General features: G+C 37.9%; 1 protein-coding gene across 1 annotated transcript in view; it reads right to left on the bottom strand.

Annotated features, from left to right (window-relative positions):
- Positions 1-20098, bottom strand: part of LOC308668260 (glycerol-3-phosphate dehydrogenase 1-like protein) — a 28134-nt gene that overhangs the window by 3267 nt on the left and 4769 nt on the right. Inside the window, exons 2-7 of the mRNA XM_081328038.1 lie at positions 14197-14374; positions 12035-12175; positions 10007-10145; positions 8491-8603; positions 6023-6256; positions 1565-1671 (exon numbers count right to left, since the gene is read on the bottom strand). Coding sequence (XP_081184164.1) covers positions 1565-1671; positions 6023-6256; positions 8491-8603; positions 10007-10145; positions 12035-12175; positions 14197-14374 — 912 coding nt within the window. The remainder of the gene's footprint in view (positions 1-1564; positions 1672-6022; positions 6257-8490; positions 8604-10006; positions 10146-12034; positions 12176-14196; positions 14375-20098) is intronic.

Below are 20098 nucleotides of genomic sequence, written 5' to 3'. Positions count from 1 at the left end.
TTGATGCCCTTAGCATTCAGATTTTTTTAATACCCTGGAAGTGGCTGTAATAAAGATTATTTTCACATGTCACAGTCTTGATCTTAAAACCGATAGAGGAACTGGTTTCACAATGAAAACACTAGAGAAAATTGAAATTATAATTGAGGCATTATTAAAGAGCATCACATTTATTATCCATCACTGAATAGCGAAGCCAGATAGTTTTTCTCTCAACCTGCTGTATTAGAATATGACAGATTTAACTATTGGATTTCTGTTATTACTTAGCTCTTAAGCATACAGAATCGTTGCCGTAGATTGCACCTAGGCAGTCCTCCCCTTAGACATTATGAAGCTACCACTTCACTCGTAATGATGGAGAACCAAAAGCCCATCCGTGATTTGGAACAGCTGCTTAATTACTCCTAAAGCAGTATTTCTCAATCTTGGCAACTTTAAAATAGTTTGGACTTTTGACTCCCAGAGTTCTCCTGCTAGAATTCTGGCAATTGAAATCCAGGCATCTTAAAGTTGCCAAGATTGAGAAACACTGCCCTAAAGTGTAGTGTCACCTTAAGAAGAAATACTTATGATCAAAACACTGGGAGCTGCCATAGATGGCTGGATAGGTATTAGTTGCAAGCATGAAAAAAGAATCTATAGAAGGAAGCAGTCAATCCCTGTTTCCCAAGTTATCTATCTAACAATCTAGTTCAAAGTAGACTGTTTAGATAGATAATTTGGGAAATTTGTTTGATCTTGCGGTTTAGACATCTGCTATTTCATGAATAGATGATAGCAATTTGGTTAGGATTGAAGGGCACAAGTTGTATAAATTAGAAACTGTTTCACAAGTTTTGTTTACAAATTGCTATAGTCAACTGAAAATGTTCACTTAAATGTTCTTCACAATGAATGGCCATCTAAAAAGACTGAAGTCCTAAGTTCCTTTCTGTGGACAAACTCGAATTATCAATTTACCCATGATCGATCATATTATAATCACGTGGAAACGAAAACCAAATTAAAACATTTAGAAATGGTCCATCTTTTGAAAGTACCGTAGTTGTTTTATACGACAAGTGTGGAATTAAGTGTTGGAATACAATTTCCCACTACTTAAAAAAGAATGAAAAGTTAGAATGGTGAGAAAAAGTACTTTTTGTGAGTATCTTTGGATATATATATATTTTTTACATGCATGTACAAATATGATCACTGGGTGTATAAATAATTGGACATTCTACAACTAAATAGCTTTACCAATAAGGGTAACAGCAAAAAATGAATTTTATTAGCTTGAGTTGTAGTGTCATTTCACTTGAAATTTTAGATTAATAAGTAATAATAATCATGCCAAAAATAAGGACCAACATAACTGGTTTGCAAAAGTTCTGACCGCTAGAGAGCAGCAAAGAGAGAAAGAGAGACCTATCTGATTCTCCACTATTATCTAGTGAAAATATTGCTCTGGATTTTTGCAGCCAACAAAAATAACAAAACCTGCAGGATTATAGTTGAAATTTTCTGAATGACTCATGACTCATGCAGATGTATTTAGTATCTAAAACAAACTACTTACTTGTCAACCATATTCTTCTGCTTCAGGATCTTATAGACTTCAGCCGATGTTTGAGGTCCTTGTAGCTTCTGTCCATTCAACATTTCTTTTTCCAACTGTTCAATTGTCTAAAATAAGCCAAGTATGAATTGCTTGTTTTAGAATGAAAGGAAATGGCATTAAATTTTATATAAACTGATGAACAAATCCGAATGTCTTAAAACTCTAGCGATGAAATGGCACCCTTGTCCTGCTTTTGAACTTTCCCATATAAAGTAAATAAGTAGGATTTTGGAGCAATTTCTAAACTTTTGAGCTTAATGGTCACTTTTTTAAAAAAAAATTATGAAATTATTATTATAATGATATAATTTAGAGCTAAGCTACATGTGATGCTAAACTTGCATTCACACCTTAACCATTGAATGAACCAACTGGCTGGGTACACCAAATTAATTTACCCTCTGAGACCTACTGTGTCTTCTAACATTGCTCAATCTTCGTTGAAAACAATATAAAGCCCATCTTTCAATTTTGAAATATGGATTCAGTGGTAATTGGATGACGCTAGGAGACCCTGTAAGTGAATAGTGGGGAATCTGCTTAGGAGGTGATGCATTCTCCCTGTGGGAATGTGCAATGTGGGGAAGCAGGCTAAATTTAAACTCATGAGGGTTTCTTTTTTCAATTATAAGGGCTGACTTTTAAGAAATCACAAGACTTTGGAGGCTGATGAAAATCCTAATTTTCTAAGGGGTCAAGCATATTTCTCCTGCACTGCACTTCAGGGAAAGTATGTGTCTGTTTTTCAGGGATGGTTGGATAGGCATCCCATTTATATTTCTGCAAATGTAGGGGGAACTGAAACAGCAAATAACAGAACCGGAAATCAGATCCACCAACCAACACTTGGGACATGTACTTCCACATAATGCACAGCTGGGATTTGGGAGGTGTTTGCATTGGCCTGTCTGTAGCTATGTTACCTATGCTAACCCCTTCACAGTGTAGGTATGCAGCGACTGCTATGGGTAGTCAGCCTGTAGTCTGCATACTATCAGTCCCTTAGGGAACACTCCTCCTGGCAATCTGGCAGCCCCCCACCCTTGTAGTCTTCCAGAAGGCCATTAAAATCAGACCCTGGGATAGAGTGATGAGAACTTGGGAATAGTTATTGGGACATCCTGGGAGGATGATTGAGGCTCTGGATTTTTTAATAGGTCTATATAGCTTTTATGGTGTTTGTAGTTTTACTGTTTATGAGCTGTCCAGAGTTGTTTTAAGATGCAAATCTTCTAAATAAATTAATTACTTCCTGTTTTCCTTTAGCTGAAAAGGCTCCTGAAGTGACTTTTGATACCATCGACCATGGTATCCTAAGAATAGAATAGAATAGAATAGAATAGAATAGAATAGAATAGAATAGAATAGAATAGAATAGAATAGAATAGAATAGAATAGAATAGAATAGAATAGAATAGAATAGAATAGAATAGCCTTGGTGGAGCAGTGGGCTAATGCCTTCCTAAGTAACACCAGCTGCCTGCAATTAGTGCAGGTTTGAGTCCCACCAGGCTCAAGGTTGACTCAGCCTTCCATCCTTCTGAGGTAGGTAAAATGAGGACCCAGATTGTTGGGGGCAATAAGCTGACTTTGTAAAAATGCTGCTGGGGGGGGGGGGCGTGAAAGCCCTAATAAGCAGGCATATACATAGAATGAAGGCTATTGCTAAGCACATTGATTTGTGCTTTAGATTGTAAGCTGCCCTGAGCCTTCGGAGAAGGGCGGGATATAAATGGAATTAAAATAAATAAAATAAAATAAATTTGGAGCTGAGTAGGGCAGTATTGTGCTGGTTCAGCTTTTTTCTCCAAAGCCAGTCCCAATCAGTGTTAATAGGAGGTGAGAGGTGCAGCCCACAGCTATTCTTTTGTGGGGTGCCACAGGGCTTAGTACTGTCTCCACTCCTTGGTAACTTCTACATGAAACAGCTGAGTGAAATCATCCGATATCATGGGATGAGATATCATTAGCATGCAGATGACACTCAGCTTTCCATCTCCATCCCTGGTGATCCAAGCAGTATGGTAGTTGCCCTTTCGCAGTGCCTGGAGGCTGTAAGGATCTGGATGGGGGAACAACAGGTTCCAGCTGAATCCTGGTAAGATGGAATGGCTGTGGATTCAAGGGGCCTCAGGATCCAATTATTTCTCACCTTTAATTGTGGATGGGGTTGCACTACCCCCAGAGAGACCTGGTGTGCAACCTGGGGTTTTTTCCTAGACCATGGGTATCAATCTTGATCGTGTCACGTGACATATTGTGAGTTTTTTGCCTTTGTGGAGCCTGGGCAGCCGTGGCCTGCGTGTGACACATCCGGCCCGTGGGCTGCCAGTTTAACACGCCTGTCCTAGGATCATGACTCCTGCTTGGTTAGGGAGGCCTTTCTGCAAATTCATGTTGTGCGCCAGTTGAACCTTTATTCAGTTCATAAAGCCTTGCACAGTCACTCGTGCCCTGGTCGTCTCTTGATTGGATTACCACAATGTGTTCCGCATGGACCTACCCTTGAAGAGTATTCAGAAGCTAGAAATGGTACAGATTACAGCGGCTCACCCAGTTCTGGAAGCACCTAGGGTGGCACATATACTACTACTGTTGGGCAAGTGCACTGGTTACCAGTTTTCTTCCAAATCCAATTCAAGGTGTTTATTATTATCTCTAAAGCCCTATACGACATGGGTCCTAGTCATATGACATGGGTCCTTCTGAGGAGTCATCTCACTCCAGTGGGACTAGCCCATCCCATTACCTCCAGCAGAAGGGGTCTTCTAAGGAATTCTGGATGGTGGGGTCAAGGGAGCTGAGCTTTTTTCACTGTGGCCCCAACCTTATGGAACACTCTATCAATGGAGGTGAGAACTGGTTGCACACCCTTTTGGCCTTCTAATGTAGGAGATAAGACAGCCCAAGGGTGAAATCAAATGCATCATCAGTCTGGAATCCTTACATACACACACCCCAAAAAAAGACCTAAGTCTAACCCTCCTTGAAGTCCATTGACTTTCATCTGCCACCAATTTACTTTGACCATTAGCAGATCAGATTCTTGTATAGGCTGCATGGAATAAACTCGCAGTGCTTTTGAACTCTGTCCCGACTCCTAGTTGTTTGTGCCTGACATCTAGAAGGGTATCAAAATTTGGTTTTGCTGGTTGGCTTGCGGCCCCGAGGGAGGCACTCCACCACTTGAGATGGTTGACAGGGTAAGAAGATCTCGTCCCCGTGCAATCTGTCTCCTTGGTTCTAGTTTTTATATACTTTTTAAACATTTTAAATTATTTTTATATTTATCTTTCTTACCTTTGTCAGCCATTCAGAGTCGCCTTATAGGAGAGATGGGTGGCATATGATTAATTAATAAATCACAGCTGCTAGGATTTTGTATATGATGCTAAGTCATTAACCAGGCTTTTAGAAACAACATTGGCGGGAGCACAATATGCTCAACTTCTTTCAGTAACATAATGTAATATGTAAAGGTAGTCATTAAATATAATGGAGGGACTCATACAGCAGTTAGCAGTTTTTATAATTCTTAGGAAAAAAAGCTGTAACAACAAAAGCCATCCCATCAGATATGATTCCAATGTACAGGTAGTCCTCAACTTACAATAGTTCATTTAATGACTGTTCAAAGTTACACTGGCACTGAAAAAAGTGACTTATGCGATTTTTCATAGTTATGACCTTTGCAGCATTCCCCATGATCATGTAGTCAAAATTCAGATGCTTGGCAACTGGTTCATATTTATGACTGTTGCTGTGCCCCAAGGTCAAGTGATCCCCTTTTGTGACCTTCTGACAAGCAAAGTCAATGGGGAAGCCAGATTCACTTAACAACTGAGGCAAAAAAGGTCGCAAAATGGGGCAAAACTCACTTAACAAATGTCTCATTTAACAACAGAAATTTTGGGCTCAGTTGTGGTCATACGTCGAGGACTACCTGTAGTTGAAAACGTCTTTAAAATTCAGGGAAATAGTCAGAGATATATCTACCTTGAAAGTAGCTCATGTTGAACAGTCGAACAACAGGACCACAGGAAATGGTCATAAATTTATGAGGTCATGAAATGCTTCATGATCATTTTATGACATGTTTTATAAAATTCACCAAATGTCAATTCTGTAGGAGTCGTGGGTCCCAGATTTTGGATGCTTTCTGTAAGTTAGCCCACTTGAGGTACCATGGTTGAAAATGTTTTGTCCTACCATTTTGTCCAGACATGTGTATATATATACAGGATATTATCAGACATGTCAAATCAAGCTCAAAACCACATTGACCCTTCCCCCATCAGCTAGCAGCATCTTTGGCTACTTCCCATAAATTGTCCTCTACTAGAGAACTGTGTAATTTTATCTTAAAAATGCAGCCAACTTCTCTTCCTCATGCAGTATAGCAAAACATGCCCTTACTTTTCCACCGTGTGCAAACGCTTCAGCCACCTTCCTGTTACGTCCCCCATAGCATGTGGTAATCAGATCTGCAACCCCACAGCTTTCCAGAAATGTATTTATCGAGACCGTGCCCTTGCAGAAGATTTTAGCGAAGGCAATCATTTCCATCAGGCCTAGGCGAATCACAGCTGCCTTGGTATTGTCCCCAAAGCTCAGCCCATCACAGAAACCAGCTCCAACAGCCACAATGTTCTAACATCCAAAGGAAAAAGGAAAAAAACAAGTCAACAGTTAAAGACATGAAATAATACTGGGTTCTAATAACTGAAAGCAAACTCCACTCCTTACTAGCACTGATGACGTTACCTAGTTGCGTAATGGAACGTCTGCAAGAAAACAACCAAGCTCAGGAAGTACCAAGGACCCCTCAGATGTTGGGTCTCCCCACACACAAAACGCATAACTATCACTTTGATGCCCACCAGGCTGCCAGGCTAGTCCAAATGTTAATTACGGTTTATAGCTTAATACATACAAACCCAGCTAGCAAAAACTAACTGAAACTATGGCTGAACATACTACAGCTTAAACTGTTCTACTTAGTGTAATTAGTGCTAAAAATGTATGGTTCAGCTGTAGTAATAATTCTGTTTCAGAAGGTTAGGACAAAAAGGAAAACATAAAAATAGTGGATTTTTTTGAAAAAATAATAAAGAACTATTTTAAAATAAACAATGCTTAAGATTGGCAATAAATTTGTAGTCAGCAAAATAAATCAGATTATCTGATACAGGATTATTTATTCATATATATATATATATATATATATATATATATATATATATATATATATATATATGTAGATCTGTGGTCATTCGGGTTTTTTCCCACGTAGAATTGAAGGTATAAGAGCAACGTTTCGACGAAATCTCATCCGTCATCCTCAGGCTGGTGGCTTCAGCTTCGTTCTTCTGTGAGAAGTGTGTGGTAGTATATATTCCTGTATCAACTACTGGCATTGCCAGTTTAGAACCATTCTCTATATAAAAGATATCTACCAGACAATGTAAATTGATTTGCTGACCTCCAGTTCTGTTCAACTACAACTTCCATAATTCCTAGTCCACATGGCCCAGATCAACATCCAGAGGAAAAGAAAATATGTATTTATTGAAAAAACATTGGCATAGGAAAATTTGGCCAATATTACAGATCAATAATCTGATTTGTTTTTCTGCTTTGGCCTTAATTGAAAAATATAATGGGATAAAAATAATAGATTATTCCGAGGTGCCACCTTCAGTGCACTTCAGTTTGAATTTGAATTATAGGTAGTCCTTGACTTACAACCATTTGTATAGTGACTGTTTGAAGTTACAACAGCACTGAAAAATGTGACATGAACACTTTTCACTCTTACGACCACTGCAGCATCCCTTGTGGTCCAGTGATCAAAATTCAGCTGCTTGACGACTTGTATTTGTGACGGTTGCAGTGTCCTGGGGTCATATGATCATCTTTTGTGACCTTCTGACAAAGTCAAAGGGTAAGCCAAACTCACTTAACAACTGTGTTACTAACTTAACAACTGCAGTGATTCACTTAACTGTGGCAAGGAAGGTCATAAAATGGGGCAAAATTCACCTAACAACCGTCTTGCTTAGCAATCAAAATTTTGGGCTCAGTAGAGGTTGTAAGTCAAGGACTGCTTGCTTTTCAGGATTGAATTTATTATGTATTCTCAAATTGATCTAAACATGCCCAAGATAAGTTTCACTTGGAGAGAAAACTATACTAATAATAGACAACTTTGGCCTCTGCTTCACCTTTCTTAGCCAGAACTAAGGGATTAAGATGCTAAAGCAGAATATCATGAAAAATTATCCTTATTTTTTAAAAAAAGAAAGCATGCAGTTTTGATACCCAATTAGTAACTATAGCTGAACATTTTTCATTAATATTAGAGCTACAGCCCTGAGACAGACCACATAGGTGTATTTAATTAATCTCTAACTTAGAATGTAAAGATATATTGTTTCTATTTACTGTTGATACACTCAATTAAAAATCAGTATGTAAAGCTTATATTTTAACAACTAAGCAGAAAACCCAGTCTGCAGACCTGCATTTGGCCTAACTATGGTAGGATTCACACAAACACTAAAATGTGATCACTTTCTTTATAGGTCTGAGTTATATGAAGCCAATGAGGTAGGTAAATCATGCCTGATGGTTTAGTGCAGGCATGTCAAACACACGACGTCACGTGATGTCGCGTGACGTATCACGACTTTTTCCCCATTGCCGGCAATGGGGTGGGCACAGTTTCAGGACGACGCGTCCAGCCCATGGGCCAGCAGTTTGACATGCCTGGTTTAGTGTGTAGTATACTTCTCGCTTGTTGAATATTATTTGGTAAATTACACTTAAGCATAGTTTAGCTTAGTAGATCGTAGGAACACAACTACTTCCTTGGAATAACAAACCTTTAAGGCCCCACAGAGCTCCACGGTGTCACAGTCATCTACCACAGTAATTCTGAAATTTGGAGTTTGCATTAATTCTTTGAAGATCTTCCCATTTTTAGCATTTTTGGAACCTAAGAAATGAAGCACAGGTGTTAGGATTTTAACTGACAACAGAAGAAAGTATTTGACCTGATAGAATTATTTCCTGTATCATTTGTCTTTTAAATGCACATTTGCATCAAAAAATATGCAGAAAACATTTGAAACAGAGACAATTTTCCTGTAAAAATTAACTATCAAATGAAAAATATTCCAAGTTGGTAAAACGACAGTAAAATAAGTATGAAACAGAAATAGACTTTCTTAGAAAAAAAGCACAATTATATTATATTATATTATATTATATTATATTATATTATATTATATTATATTATATTATATTATATTATATTATATCATATCATATCATATTATATTATATTATATTATATTATATTATATTATATTATATTATATTATATTATATTATATTATATTATATTATATTATATTCTTAATGGTAAAATGGCCCAAAGTCAATTGAACTGTGGTGAGATATTAATATAAAAATAATTATGCCATGGGATTTTTTTTTCTTTTAATACCAGCCCCTGAATGAATACAGAAGAGTTGTGTGGTGTCTTATGGCAGCACCTGGGGGGAAGGTGGAGTGGGGGGTGGATATATTTATTGAAACTATCATAGTGGGAACACAAGAGGACTAGGCTTCCTACAGGATTAGCTTTCTGCATTTGCTTAAAGGAAAAAAGAACTTCAACTTGACTCTAGAAGAAAATTAAAAAAAATTGGCTACTTTTTACAGGAATTGCTGTATGGTGGGAGATCAAGATTAAAACTAATTCAGTGTGCCACTGCAAACACAGGGATGATGAGAAAAATCTGGATCTGCAGTATGGACTAGCTGCATCCCTACAATACACAGACTGGCTTCATAAACAAGCTATTCAGTTTGTGATTCAATGACTCCTGTTGTCTGTGAAAAATAGGCTGAATAAACTAAAATAAACTATTGCTAAGCACATTGTGTTTTAGATTGTAAGCCACCCTGAGTCTTCGGAGAAGGGCGGGATATAAATGGGATTAAAATAAAATAAATAAATAAAATAAAATTAAGCAAACCACAGTTAATTTAAGAGTGCCAGATATTACTCAGGACTATTCAGCCATGAATTTTACCAGGTGACATTGACTAATTACTGCCTTCCAGCAGGCTGTGGGGTGGATAAAGAGTAGGAAGGCACCACATCCACCACCTTCAGCTTTCTGAACAAAAATCAGGATGTGAATTTAAAAGATGGATGAGCAGGTGTAAGTAATGCTGCAAAGAATAAGAAGACGTGAAGCCTTGGATGATAAAAATCTACAACTATTATCCAAGATACGATTGGATATAAAAAGAAGCTGGCTGACTCCTTCTGTTCACTGCAGATTTACTTCCCTAGCAAGACAGAGCAATAATTTATGAGTCAATTACCAATGGTAGTTTCACAGAACATTTCATTTGCCACTTCATTGGCAATGTTGGCACCCATGAGCACGCTCATATCTATCTTCAGTTTCTCTCGGATGATGTCCGTGATGAGTTTCAGTCCTTCAGGGCCTTCGTCTATACCCTACTTAACAGAAAAAAAGAGGGATCAAAGCAAAGCAAATCCACGCTGAACTGCATTGCAATAGATTAGTTTATGGAACCGGTTGTTTTCTATGAAAATTGGGCCAATGAAGAGATGGAGATGCCCTTTTGCCGGAGAACCCATGTTGCAAAGCTCCACGGAGCTTTCAGTTAGCGTGACATTTCAGTTTCATTTAAAATAAGAAGTTAAGCTTCTCTTAGGGTAAATCGTAAAAGATGGCCAATCCATTCAAGCCATAGCATCTTCGTTTCTAGGGCTTGGGGCCATAATTTGTTGTAGCAATGCAGCACTCGTTTGCATCGGACGCAAGGATGCAAAATCCAGTCGAGTCCAATCCTTTATCTGCTTATATCTAATGGACAGAGTCCTGCCAAACTAAAGCTATAACTCTCAACCCTGAGAGACATCCTGAGAGATTCTAGGATGTGGCTAACCTGAACTTCTTCCTCCCTCTCCATCCAGCTTGGCACGGCACAGTCTCTTAATTTGTGCTTTTCTGTGGAATAATGGTGCAGGGGTTAAAGTGCAGTAATGCAGGTAAACTCTGCCCACAGCCTGGAGTTCAATCCTGACGGGGCCCAAGGTTGACTCAGCCTTCCCTCTTTCCGAGGTCGGTAAAATAAGGACCCAGGTTGTCTGTGGAGATCCTCACTCACCCAGGTCATGGTTGTCCCAATGGTGCTTTTTCAAGAAGCAACTGGGCTCTCTTGTTTTTCTTTGATGGCATTTCGCTTCCCCTCCAGGAAGCATGGATGAGAGCTGAAGAATCTTCTTGGATGAGTAGCGAAACGTCTTCAAAGAAAAACAAGAAAGTCCAGTTGCCTCTTGAAAAAGCACCTTTGGGAGGACACAGATTGTTGGGGGAAATCTGCAAATAATGCTGACATCGTAAACTGCCCAGAGAGTGCTGTAAACCACCTAATTCTGTTCAGAGTGAAATATTCCATTTAGCTGTAACTAATTAATCAGACCTCGTATGTCAACCAATACCAGCATGGTATTGCTGTATATGCTGCTAATTTAATTGTATTAGCATCATTATAGTTTCTTGAAGTAGGTGAAAGGTCTTCACAAGAACAGAAATGGTACATATACATTGAGTAAGCCCGAGGAAGGAGAAATGACCTTTGGCCAAGAACTATGTGATCTGCTGCCTGACTCACCAATCAGGTTTTTTTTAAAAAAAAAAAATCTTAATGTTTAAACCAGCCTGGATAGCTCACTTGAAGCCAATTGTTACTTTAATTCTGATATGTATACGAACTGATCTTCTATAGGTCAGCACTCAAGAAACAAAGTAGTTGTCTATACATTTATGGTTCTGTAAAGCCACGACTGAGTTTTAAAATGAGTAAAAGTATGGTATTTTCCTTTCTTAAAAGTGTTCGTCTACAGTGAGGTATAACAATGCTTTTTTTAAAAAAAAGTTATACAGAATGCCAAATCCTTTACTAAACATGAATTAATTTCACACATGAAGGCAGAATGTAGTTTTTCTGTTTTCTGGATTAGAATAGAATATGAACTCAGCTACTGTGATTTTTAAAGTGTGATTTATATTTTGCATAAACCATAAGCTCAGCTAACTCTGATTTGTTCCAGAAACAATGGTTACAAAAACTATGGCTTAATGCAGTGTGTAAACTGAGCAATAGTTCATGCACTTGCATCAGTTATTTTTAAAATGGGAATGGGTATTTAACTGTTTATTTTTTAATCACTGTATACTCCAGCTTTTTCCCAGAAGTAGCATTTAAGGGGGTTAACAATAAAATAACAAAATTATACTGATATTTTAAAATGTACTTCAAATAAATACCATTATTAAAATATCTTTCCCTCTTAAAGAAGAAAACGCCATTCCTTACCTTGATGAGTGAAATCCCAATTGCTCCTGCTTTTACATGACCAGTAAGTTGCTCGCAAATTTTGGGAATAAACTGATGAGGTACAACAAATATTAAAATATCAGCGTCCTCTGCTGCTTCTGCTACTTCTGGTACTGCAACCTGAGAGGAAAACAGGTTACTGCATTCTCCTACCGAATACTGAAGGAGAAAAGCACTGCGGGAGATGTTTACCACAACCAAACAATCAGGTGCAGAAAACATATAGCAAGCCATAAATATTTGTTTGCCAACAGTTTGCACAAAAATGAAAAATGCAGACAGCTGGAAGATATGCTTGGCAGAATCTAAACATAACACCTACTTATTGGATGTTTAGCCCTTTATTGGATGTTTGTATACGGGTGTTTGTTCACATAACACCAGTGTTTCCTACTGTTCCAATTGCAACAGGTAAGTCAGGTTCCTTAACAAAACAAGAGGCTTGGACCACATAGTAATTTATCTAAGAAAATTCCATACAGAATACTATTTTTGCCACAAAGAAGGAAGGGCTTCTCTCACAGTTAATTCAGAGAGAAAAACTGCAGAGCTTTATATTGACAATACAGGTAGTCCTCGACTTACAGCAGTTCATTTAGTGACTGTTTGAAGTTACAATGGCACTGGAAAAAGTGACTTAGGACCGTTTTTCACAGTTGCAAACAGTGCAGCATCCCCAGGGTCATGTGATCAAAATTTGGATGCTTGACAACTGGTTCATATGTATGAGAGTGGCAGTTTCTTGGGGTCATGTGATCCCCTTTTGTGACCTTCTGACAAGCAAAGTCAACGGAGAAGCCAGATTCACTTATAACAATGGTGTTACTAACTTAACAACTGCAGGGATTCACTTAGCAACATACATTTTGGGCTCAGTTGTGGTCATAAGTCAAGGTCTACCTGTACAAAATTCTTTAGGGACAGGCAGAGTTAAATCTCACCAAAGAAAATGGCCTGAGACACCTCGGTGTATTGTTCTGTTAATGTCAGTGGGATTTGCAACAAAGTGAGAGGAAGGCAGGCAGGCCCTTTATAGTTCTGGTGGGCCAGTATGTGTGTGTGTGTGTGTGTGTGTGTGTGTGTGTGTGTGTGTGTGTGATGGCGCTTTATTTTGGTTCTTTCTTGCCAGCAGAAAACAAGCCTGTTTTTCAACCAGTAATTGCCAACTCCTCCATTTTGGGCACCAAAATGGTGAGTCCAGTTATTGATGTGTTTCATTCCACTTTTGGAATTAGAAGTGAAGGGTTTTTTGTTTTGTTTTTTTATCTCGCACTTCCATCATTTCTTTTCTGAATGTTAATTTTCATATGTACAGGTAGTCCTTGACTTAAGACCACAATTGGACCAGTATTTCCATTGTTAAACAAGGGAATTGCTAAGTGAGTTGCACCTAATTTTATGACTTTTGCCATGGTTGTTAAGTGAATCATTACAGTTGTTAAGCGTGTCACATAGTTGTTAAGCAAATCCAGCTTCCCCCGCTGACTTTGCTTGTTGGAAGCCAGCTGGGAAGGTCACAAATGGCAATTGTGTGGTCCTGGGACAAGGTGACCATCACAAATATATGCCAATTGCCAAGATCCCAATTTTTCATCATGTGACCGTGGGAATACTCAGGGATTGTAAGTACAAGGACCAAATCATAAGTGTTCCAGTGCTGCTGTAACTTCAAATGGCCATTAAACAAATGGCTGTGAGTAGAAAATTACCTTCATCATGGTGGTGTTTTTGGTTTTAATATACACTGCTTAGAGTCACTGTTGTGCGATAACTATATACTGTAGTGTAAATTGTTTAAAATAATGAAATAAGATAAAGTAACATGCTGAGAAGAGATCAGATGCATGGTGCTGCTGTTGAATGTACATTATGAGAACAATGAATAATTAAAGTACTATTTTATTTTATTTTTATGGCACAATCTGCTTGGAATTTTTTTAAAAAATTCTGGCCATCAAGTTAAGTCAATTGGGCCCACTGGCAACATCTCATCTATATCCTTTATATTTCAGCGTCACATTATGAATTTGGGAGCTGTAATTTGTTTTCATCTAAGTTACTTATTTGTTCTAATTTCTTTGAACTTAATTGGAATATAATTTAAAACTGAAAGCATTCTGGTATGTTTTGCTATCACTTACCACATTTGTAGGTATTTTATGCCCTGGGAGATATTTTACATTTTCATGATCTTGGTTAATGATTTCAGTGAGTTTTCGACCATTAATTAGTTCTTCAAATACCCACATCTTAACAACAGGTTCAAACTGATTGGAGCTTTTCGTATTTTGGCCTACGATTTTTGCAATGGCAGATCCCCTTAAAAAGAAAATCAAAGAGAAAAATGTGAAATTGCAACTATTTATACAATCATTCAATTAACTTACAAGTTAATTGATTGTATTAAATAAAAAAGTGTATATAGTCAACTCTACCAACAATATGATGTACTTTCAAAATAAGGAAGGAAGGAAGGAAGGAAGGAAGGAAGGAAGGAAGGAAGGAAGGAAGGAAGGAAGGAAGGAAGAAAGAAAGAAAGAAAGAAAGAAAGAAAGAAAGAAAGAAAGAAAGAAAGAAAGAAAGAAAGAAAGAAAGAAAGAAAGAAAGAAAGAAAGAAAGAAAGAAAGAAAAGACTTAGAAACTACTTTGGAATGTTTGAATTTCAATTTTTGCATTGATCAGGAGTTGCATTCTATGACCTTGGTGGCTCCCTCTAACTTTAGGACTCTAGGACACCTTATTATTACTCAGTTCTTATGAATATAGAATCACTTTGCATAATTAAATGGGCAGCAGAGCAATTTAATAAAGAAAGAAAGAAAGAATTATGAAGGAGACCCAAGCTTATATTCATTAACCTTTTCTATAAAGCATCCATACTATAGACTATAACAATTATGTTTGTCCAGTTTGATGAATAGCATTAAGGTGAACTTGGTTACAGTGGTGATGAGTCCACTGTAAATCAGGGCTTTTCAACCAGTGGTACGGGTACCACCTGTGGTACATTGGTACCTGGCAGGTGGTACACGACCATCCTAGAAAAGTGGTAGCGGGCGAAGGGAATGAGCTGAATTGGTGGCAGCACCGCACAAGCCTAAGCGAGAGATGGCTAGAGCTAGGCAACTGGTGGTACTCGGATGTTGCCATATCCTAAAAGTGGTACAATGGGTGAAAAGGTTGAAAAGCCCTGCTGTAAAAGACCAAATTAGGGAGAGAGCATCATAGGGAAATAAAATGATGCCCCAAAATTAATCAATCACTTGGCCAGTTGAGTTGCACCTCATTTTCCATTCCTCATGTCTGCTGTACTATAATAGATCATATCTAGCTAGAATCACTAGGAGCTGAGCAAAACTAGAAGGAGATTTTACATGATCTATTCAATAACTTTCAGGTGAATTAATATTCACATGCTTTACAGGTGCATATGTAAAAAAAGGAAAAAAAACAATAGCAATTGATGGAATTCCCATAAATTAGGTAGAAGCTGTCACTTTTTGCTATGTACAAAGCTTAACAAAATAAAGCTTTTAGCAAAAAAATCTATTGCAAAAAGCTGAGAAGAATGGTGAAAATAATTGCTGTTGCAGAAAGGTAATACTGTACCCATCTTACATGTCTTTAAAACTGTTTTTGTCATAAAAGAGTTTGTTTTAGATAGATAGATAGATAGATAGATAGATAGATAGATAGATAGATAGATAGATAGATAGATAGATAGACAGACAGACAGACAGACAGACAGACAGACAGACAGACAGACAGACAGACAGACAGATATTGGTGTATTTTATGTGTTTAATACATTAAGGGGGCAGATAGGAAGAATTCAGGACAAATAGTGCAAATCTCAGCTAAGGAAAGGAAAGTTTATCAGAATTAAATCTCTTTCTTTATGGCTCTTTCTTCTGTCTCTCAGCCAGATTGAGCAATGTAACCAGAGTTTGCTTCATAAATGAGGAAGAGTATAAATATTCGTTAATTAGTTATTACCTCCCACTTGAACTTTGTAATATATATGATAACTTGCTCTATCTCTTAAAACAAGGCACACAACTCAGTTGAACTCAGGAGCAAATCCACGCTCCGGCCTCATCTGCTGATCTAGATAACCTGGAGGAGGAGGAGGAGGAGGAGGAGGAGGAGGAGGAGGAGGAGGAGGAGGACTTATTGAACGCATGATCTCACTCCCTAGGCTGAATTCTGCTCAAACAGAGGAGATGCTCTGAACAAATAGATTGGCCCATATATTGTCTTTTTCAAGAAAAAAAAGATGGAATGAACAAAACACCAAGAGGAATAGTTGGTGCCCAGCCTCATCTGTGCCTATAAGGGGAAGAGAGTGATGTGAGTGGAATAGAGGCACTCCAGCTGCAACAATCTTGATTAGGAATCTTCAAACTAGGCAACTTTAAGACTTGTGGACTTCAATTCCCAGAATTCCCCAGCCAGCATAGCTGGCTGAGGAATTCTGGGAATTGAAGTCCACAAGTCTTAAAGTTGCCAAGTTGACCCTTGGTCTTGAAAAAGGACAAAAGTTTTGAGGAATGGAGACAACCTTTCTTGTAGCCCCTGAGGCCAGGTGCTGCAACAATAAAATAGATTACACTGAAAGATTTAGGGGCCCCACTCTCAATATCAAATCTTTTATCATGGAATTCAGATTCTACAATGTTTATATTATAGAACTGATTTGTTTATAAGCTTAGCCTATACATGGTTCCTCAGTAGGATTCAGGAGACTAGAGGTCAGCTTGACCTTATGCTTGAAGACAACATATGGGTAATAGCTATAAATTTAAGACACCCTTTAAAGTTATACACAGACAGCTAAAACATAATAGATAGCCAGAGTAATAAATTAGGCAGCCATGTGCAAAACAAAAAAAATTCAAAAAAATATAGCAGACTGATTATATTGAAAAAAGAAATCTAAATGCTGTTTGGATGTGGCGCCTTTGTGGTTGTATGTGGAGGGCGACCTGTATACCCTTACAACAATAAAATTGTATTCCTGGAATCCTTGCTATGCCTATTTCTTGACCTGATCTGCCTCAAAGGGTTGACCCGCTGATTTTTTAACATTAAAAACAACAACAAAAGTCCCAGCCAAAATGCCAAATGAAGCCATCAATCCAAAAAGGGTTGAGGACTTCTGTTTAAGTCTTTCCCTGGCCTTGGAAACCAGTCTGAATTTTAGGTTGCCTGATGAACTTGAATTTTTTTTGGCTGACTTTGCAACAGACATAAAAGAAACATAAAGCTTGTTCTCCTCGATCAATCAATAGCTATTGGTGATAGAACTCTCCACATTCAAAAGGTAGCAGAGCATCTTCAATTAACTGGATTTTGGAAGAAAACACATGATTTCTGCTTATTAGTATTATAATCTGGTGATGAAATGTTCAGGCTATTTATACCTTAGGGGCTAAGAACCGGATTATTCTTATATTCACTTCTTGGAATGCCTTAACTGAGCCATGGAAGAACACTGGATAACAGTCACACAAAACATTTGATAGGTGCATTATGTTATCAGATGCACGTACCAAAGGGACAAACTTTGTACTGCAATAATGCAACCCCATTTTGATTACAAGTTCCAATCTGCAAATGCTGTTGCCAAACAAATTACAGTGGAAGAAATGCCATGTAAGCTATTTTTTTGTTCCTGGAGAAAATATGAGACTCACATAACTCTAATAAATAACAGCCTGAGACAGAGATGGGGAAGGATTTTCAACTTGCGGAGTTTAAACATATCCTTTGAGGGGTTTTTTTTAAGCTATCCAAAGTGGATCCTTTTTTTAATGCACTTTTAGAATAAAAGTTCCACCTAGACTAAAATTTAATAGATGTGATTTCTTTAAATATTATATATTTTTCTTTATATCATCTTTGATGCAAACACTTCAATATTTATTTGTTAGTTAGTTAAGTAGTAGACACAGGCAGAACTGCTTGAAAAAGTGTGAGCGACAAATTAAAAAGTAGAGGAAGCCACAACAAAAAACCTTCTTTTGATTTCATTAAGTGTGTTTAAATACATTGCAATGTATGGCAGTGAAAGTTGGACCATACAAAAGGCTGAGCGCCAAAGAATCGAGGCCTTTGAACTATGGTGCTGGAGAAGACTCCTGCGAGTCCCTTGGACTGCAAGGCGATCGAACCGGTCAGTCCTAGAGGAGATCAACCCTGACTGCTCTTTAGAAGGCCAGATCCTAAAGCTAAAACTCAAATACTTTGGCCACCTAATGAGAAGGAAGGACTCACTGGAGAAGAGCCTAATGCTGGGAAAAATTGAGGGCAATAGAAGAAGGGGACGACAGAGAATGAGGTGGCTGGATGGAGTCACTGAAGCAGTAGGCGTGAGCTTAAATGGACTCCAGAAGATGGTAGAGAACAGGAAGGCCTGGAGGAACATTGTCCATAGGGTCGCGATGGGTCGGATTCAACTTCGCAGCTAACAACAACAACAATTTAAATACATTGAATTAATTGTACTTAATATTCTTGTATTTCCAATATATTTAATAAGCATCTCTGATGTCATTGCACATCCTAGATTTAGACACCACTCCTGGAGCGGTCCTGTGGCACCTCAGCCAGGACTATCAGGGATGCCAATCTGAAAGTTTCCATCATTAAAGTTATGTGAATCTAAGAGTCACTGTTCCCCTTTTCCCCCAGGCTTTTGTGAAAATGAGGATGGGTTGCTTTGATTAATATAAGGGTTGCTAAGCTTGCAGAACATCTGAATAACTTCTTTGGAATTATTTTCAAAGCATTCAAAGGCCAAGAATCTAACTCTTCTCTCATCTAGATGTCCCTTATACATTCCGTTTCTCATCAGCACTTCTTACCACTAGGCACTGATGCCAACAGAAATTTGGCAAGGAAACAGTTCTCTCCTTCCTTCATTTTTCCCCTCTTCAAATTGACATCCTCACTGCTTTACTATATGTGGCTTTAGATCCCCAATGCTGATTTAAATGGATAAGTCTAATCCCATTAGGTTTCATTATGTCCTCCTCTGAGAAGAAACTTCTATACATATGACAATAATGAAAAGGAAATTCAGGAATCCGGAATTGTGGAGGATAGTAATTGGGAATGATGATGCAAAACCAATGAAGGGGGGCGGGGGGAAGCATCTTATAGATGGATGCTTTTCGGTGTTATGCTGAATTTCTGCAACTTGCACAGTTATAATAGAGAAGGAATTAATGAAGTAAGAAATGAATCTCTCCAAGATTGCCAATTTTCTTCTTCATATTTTAACATTGTATTGCATGGAAAAATCATCCTGAATTTCAGGCAATCAGCTCCAATGATTACCAGAGAGAAAGGAAAAAAAATCTGCCTTGATTATTTCTTTCTTCACTGTTCTAAAACAATTCTCCTATTTAAAAGTAAATTATTTAGGGAACAAATTAGTTTTCCCTTCAATTAAATGTAGTATATTTCTTGAGTAAGCAATATCCTGGCATGGCTGTCCACATGGTATTGTCAATAATTCAGATGGCAATCACAATATCCTGGAGGAATTCTGACAGTGGGCTTAAAAATAAGTTAAGGCACTATTATGGCTGCCATCTTGACTTTTTAAACTGCATACGAGGACACCCGTGTTGTTCATAATATATCCCAGGAGTATATCCCTAACCTTTGGCTTTCAAAAGTTAGTCTCCTGATCTATTTCTTTCCAATAGCAAAAACTATTTCTCAACAAAGGCTATTATGTCTCAAACAAAATAAAACTGGGCAATAGGACAGCCAGATTCAAGGATTTGTTACACAAGCACATTTGTAGTATCATTGTGAAAGCTCTACGGTTTGCAATATGTAAAATTTATGACCTCTTTTTCAAGAAAGTCCAGATTTCTGAGGGGGGAGAACAACTTTCAAAGGAAGCAACATAAATTTCATTGTGTCATTGTTACAATAATCATTTGTTTCTTATTATTTCTTTTGCCATTCCAAAACCAAAGTGAGCTCTCCAATCTCTGGTTTGTCAGGGTGACAAGTGTGATACATATA

The sequence above is a fragment of the Vipera berus genome (assembly GCF_964194415.1).
Source record: "Vipera berus genome assembly, chromosome: 1".
NCBI lineage: Eukaryota > Metazoa > Chordata > Lepidosauria > Squamata > Viperidae > Vipera > Vipera berus.
Note: the sequence above shows the minus strand (reverse complement) of the source record. Positions and strands in the feature narration are given on the sequence as shown.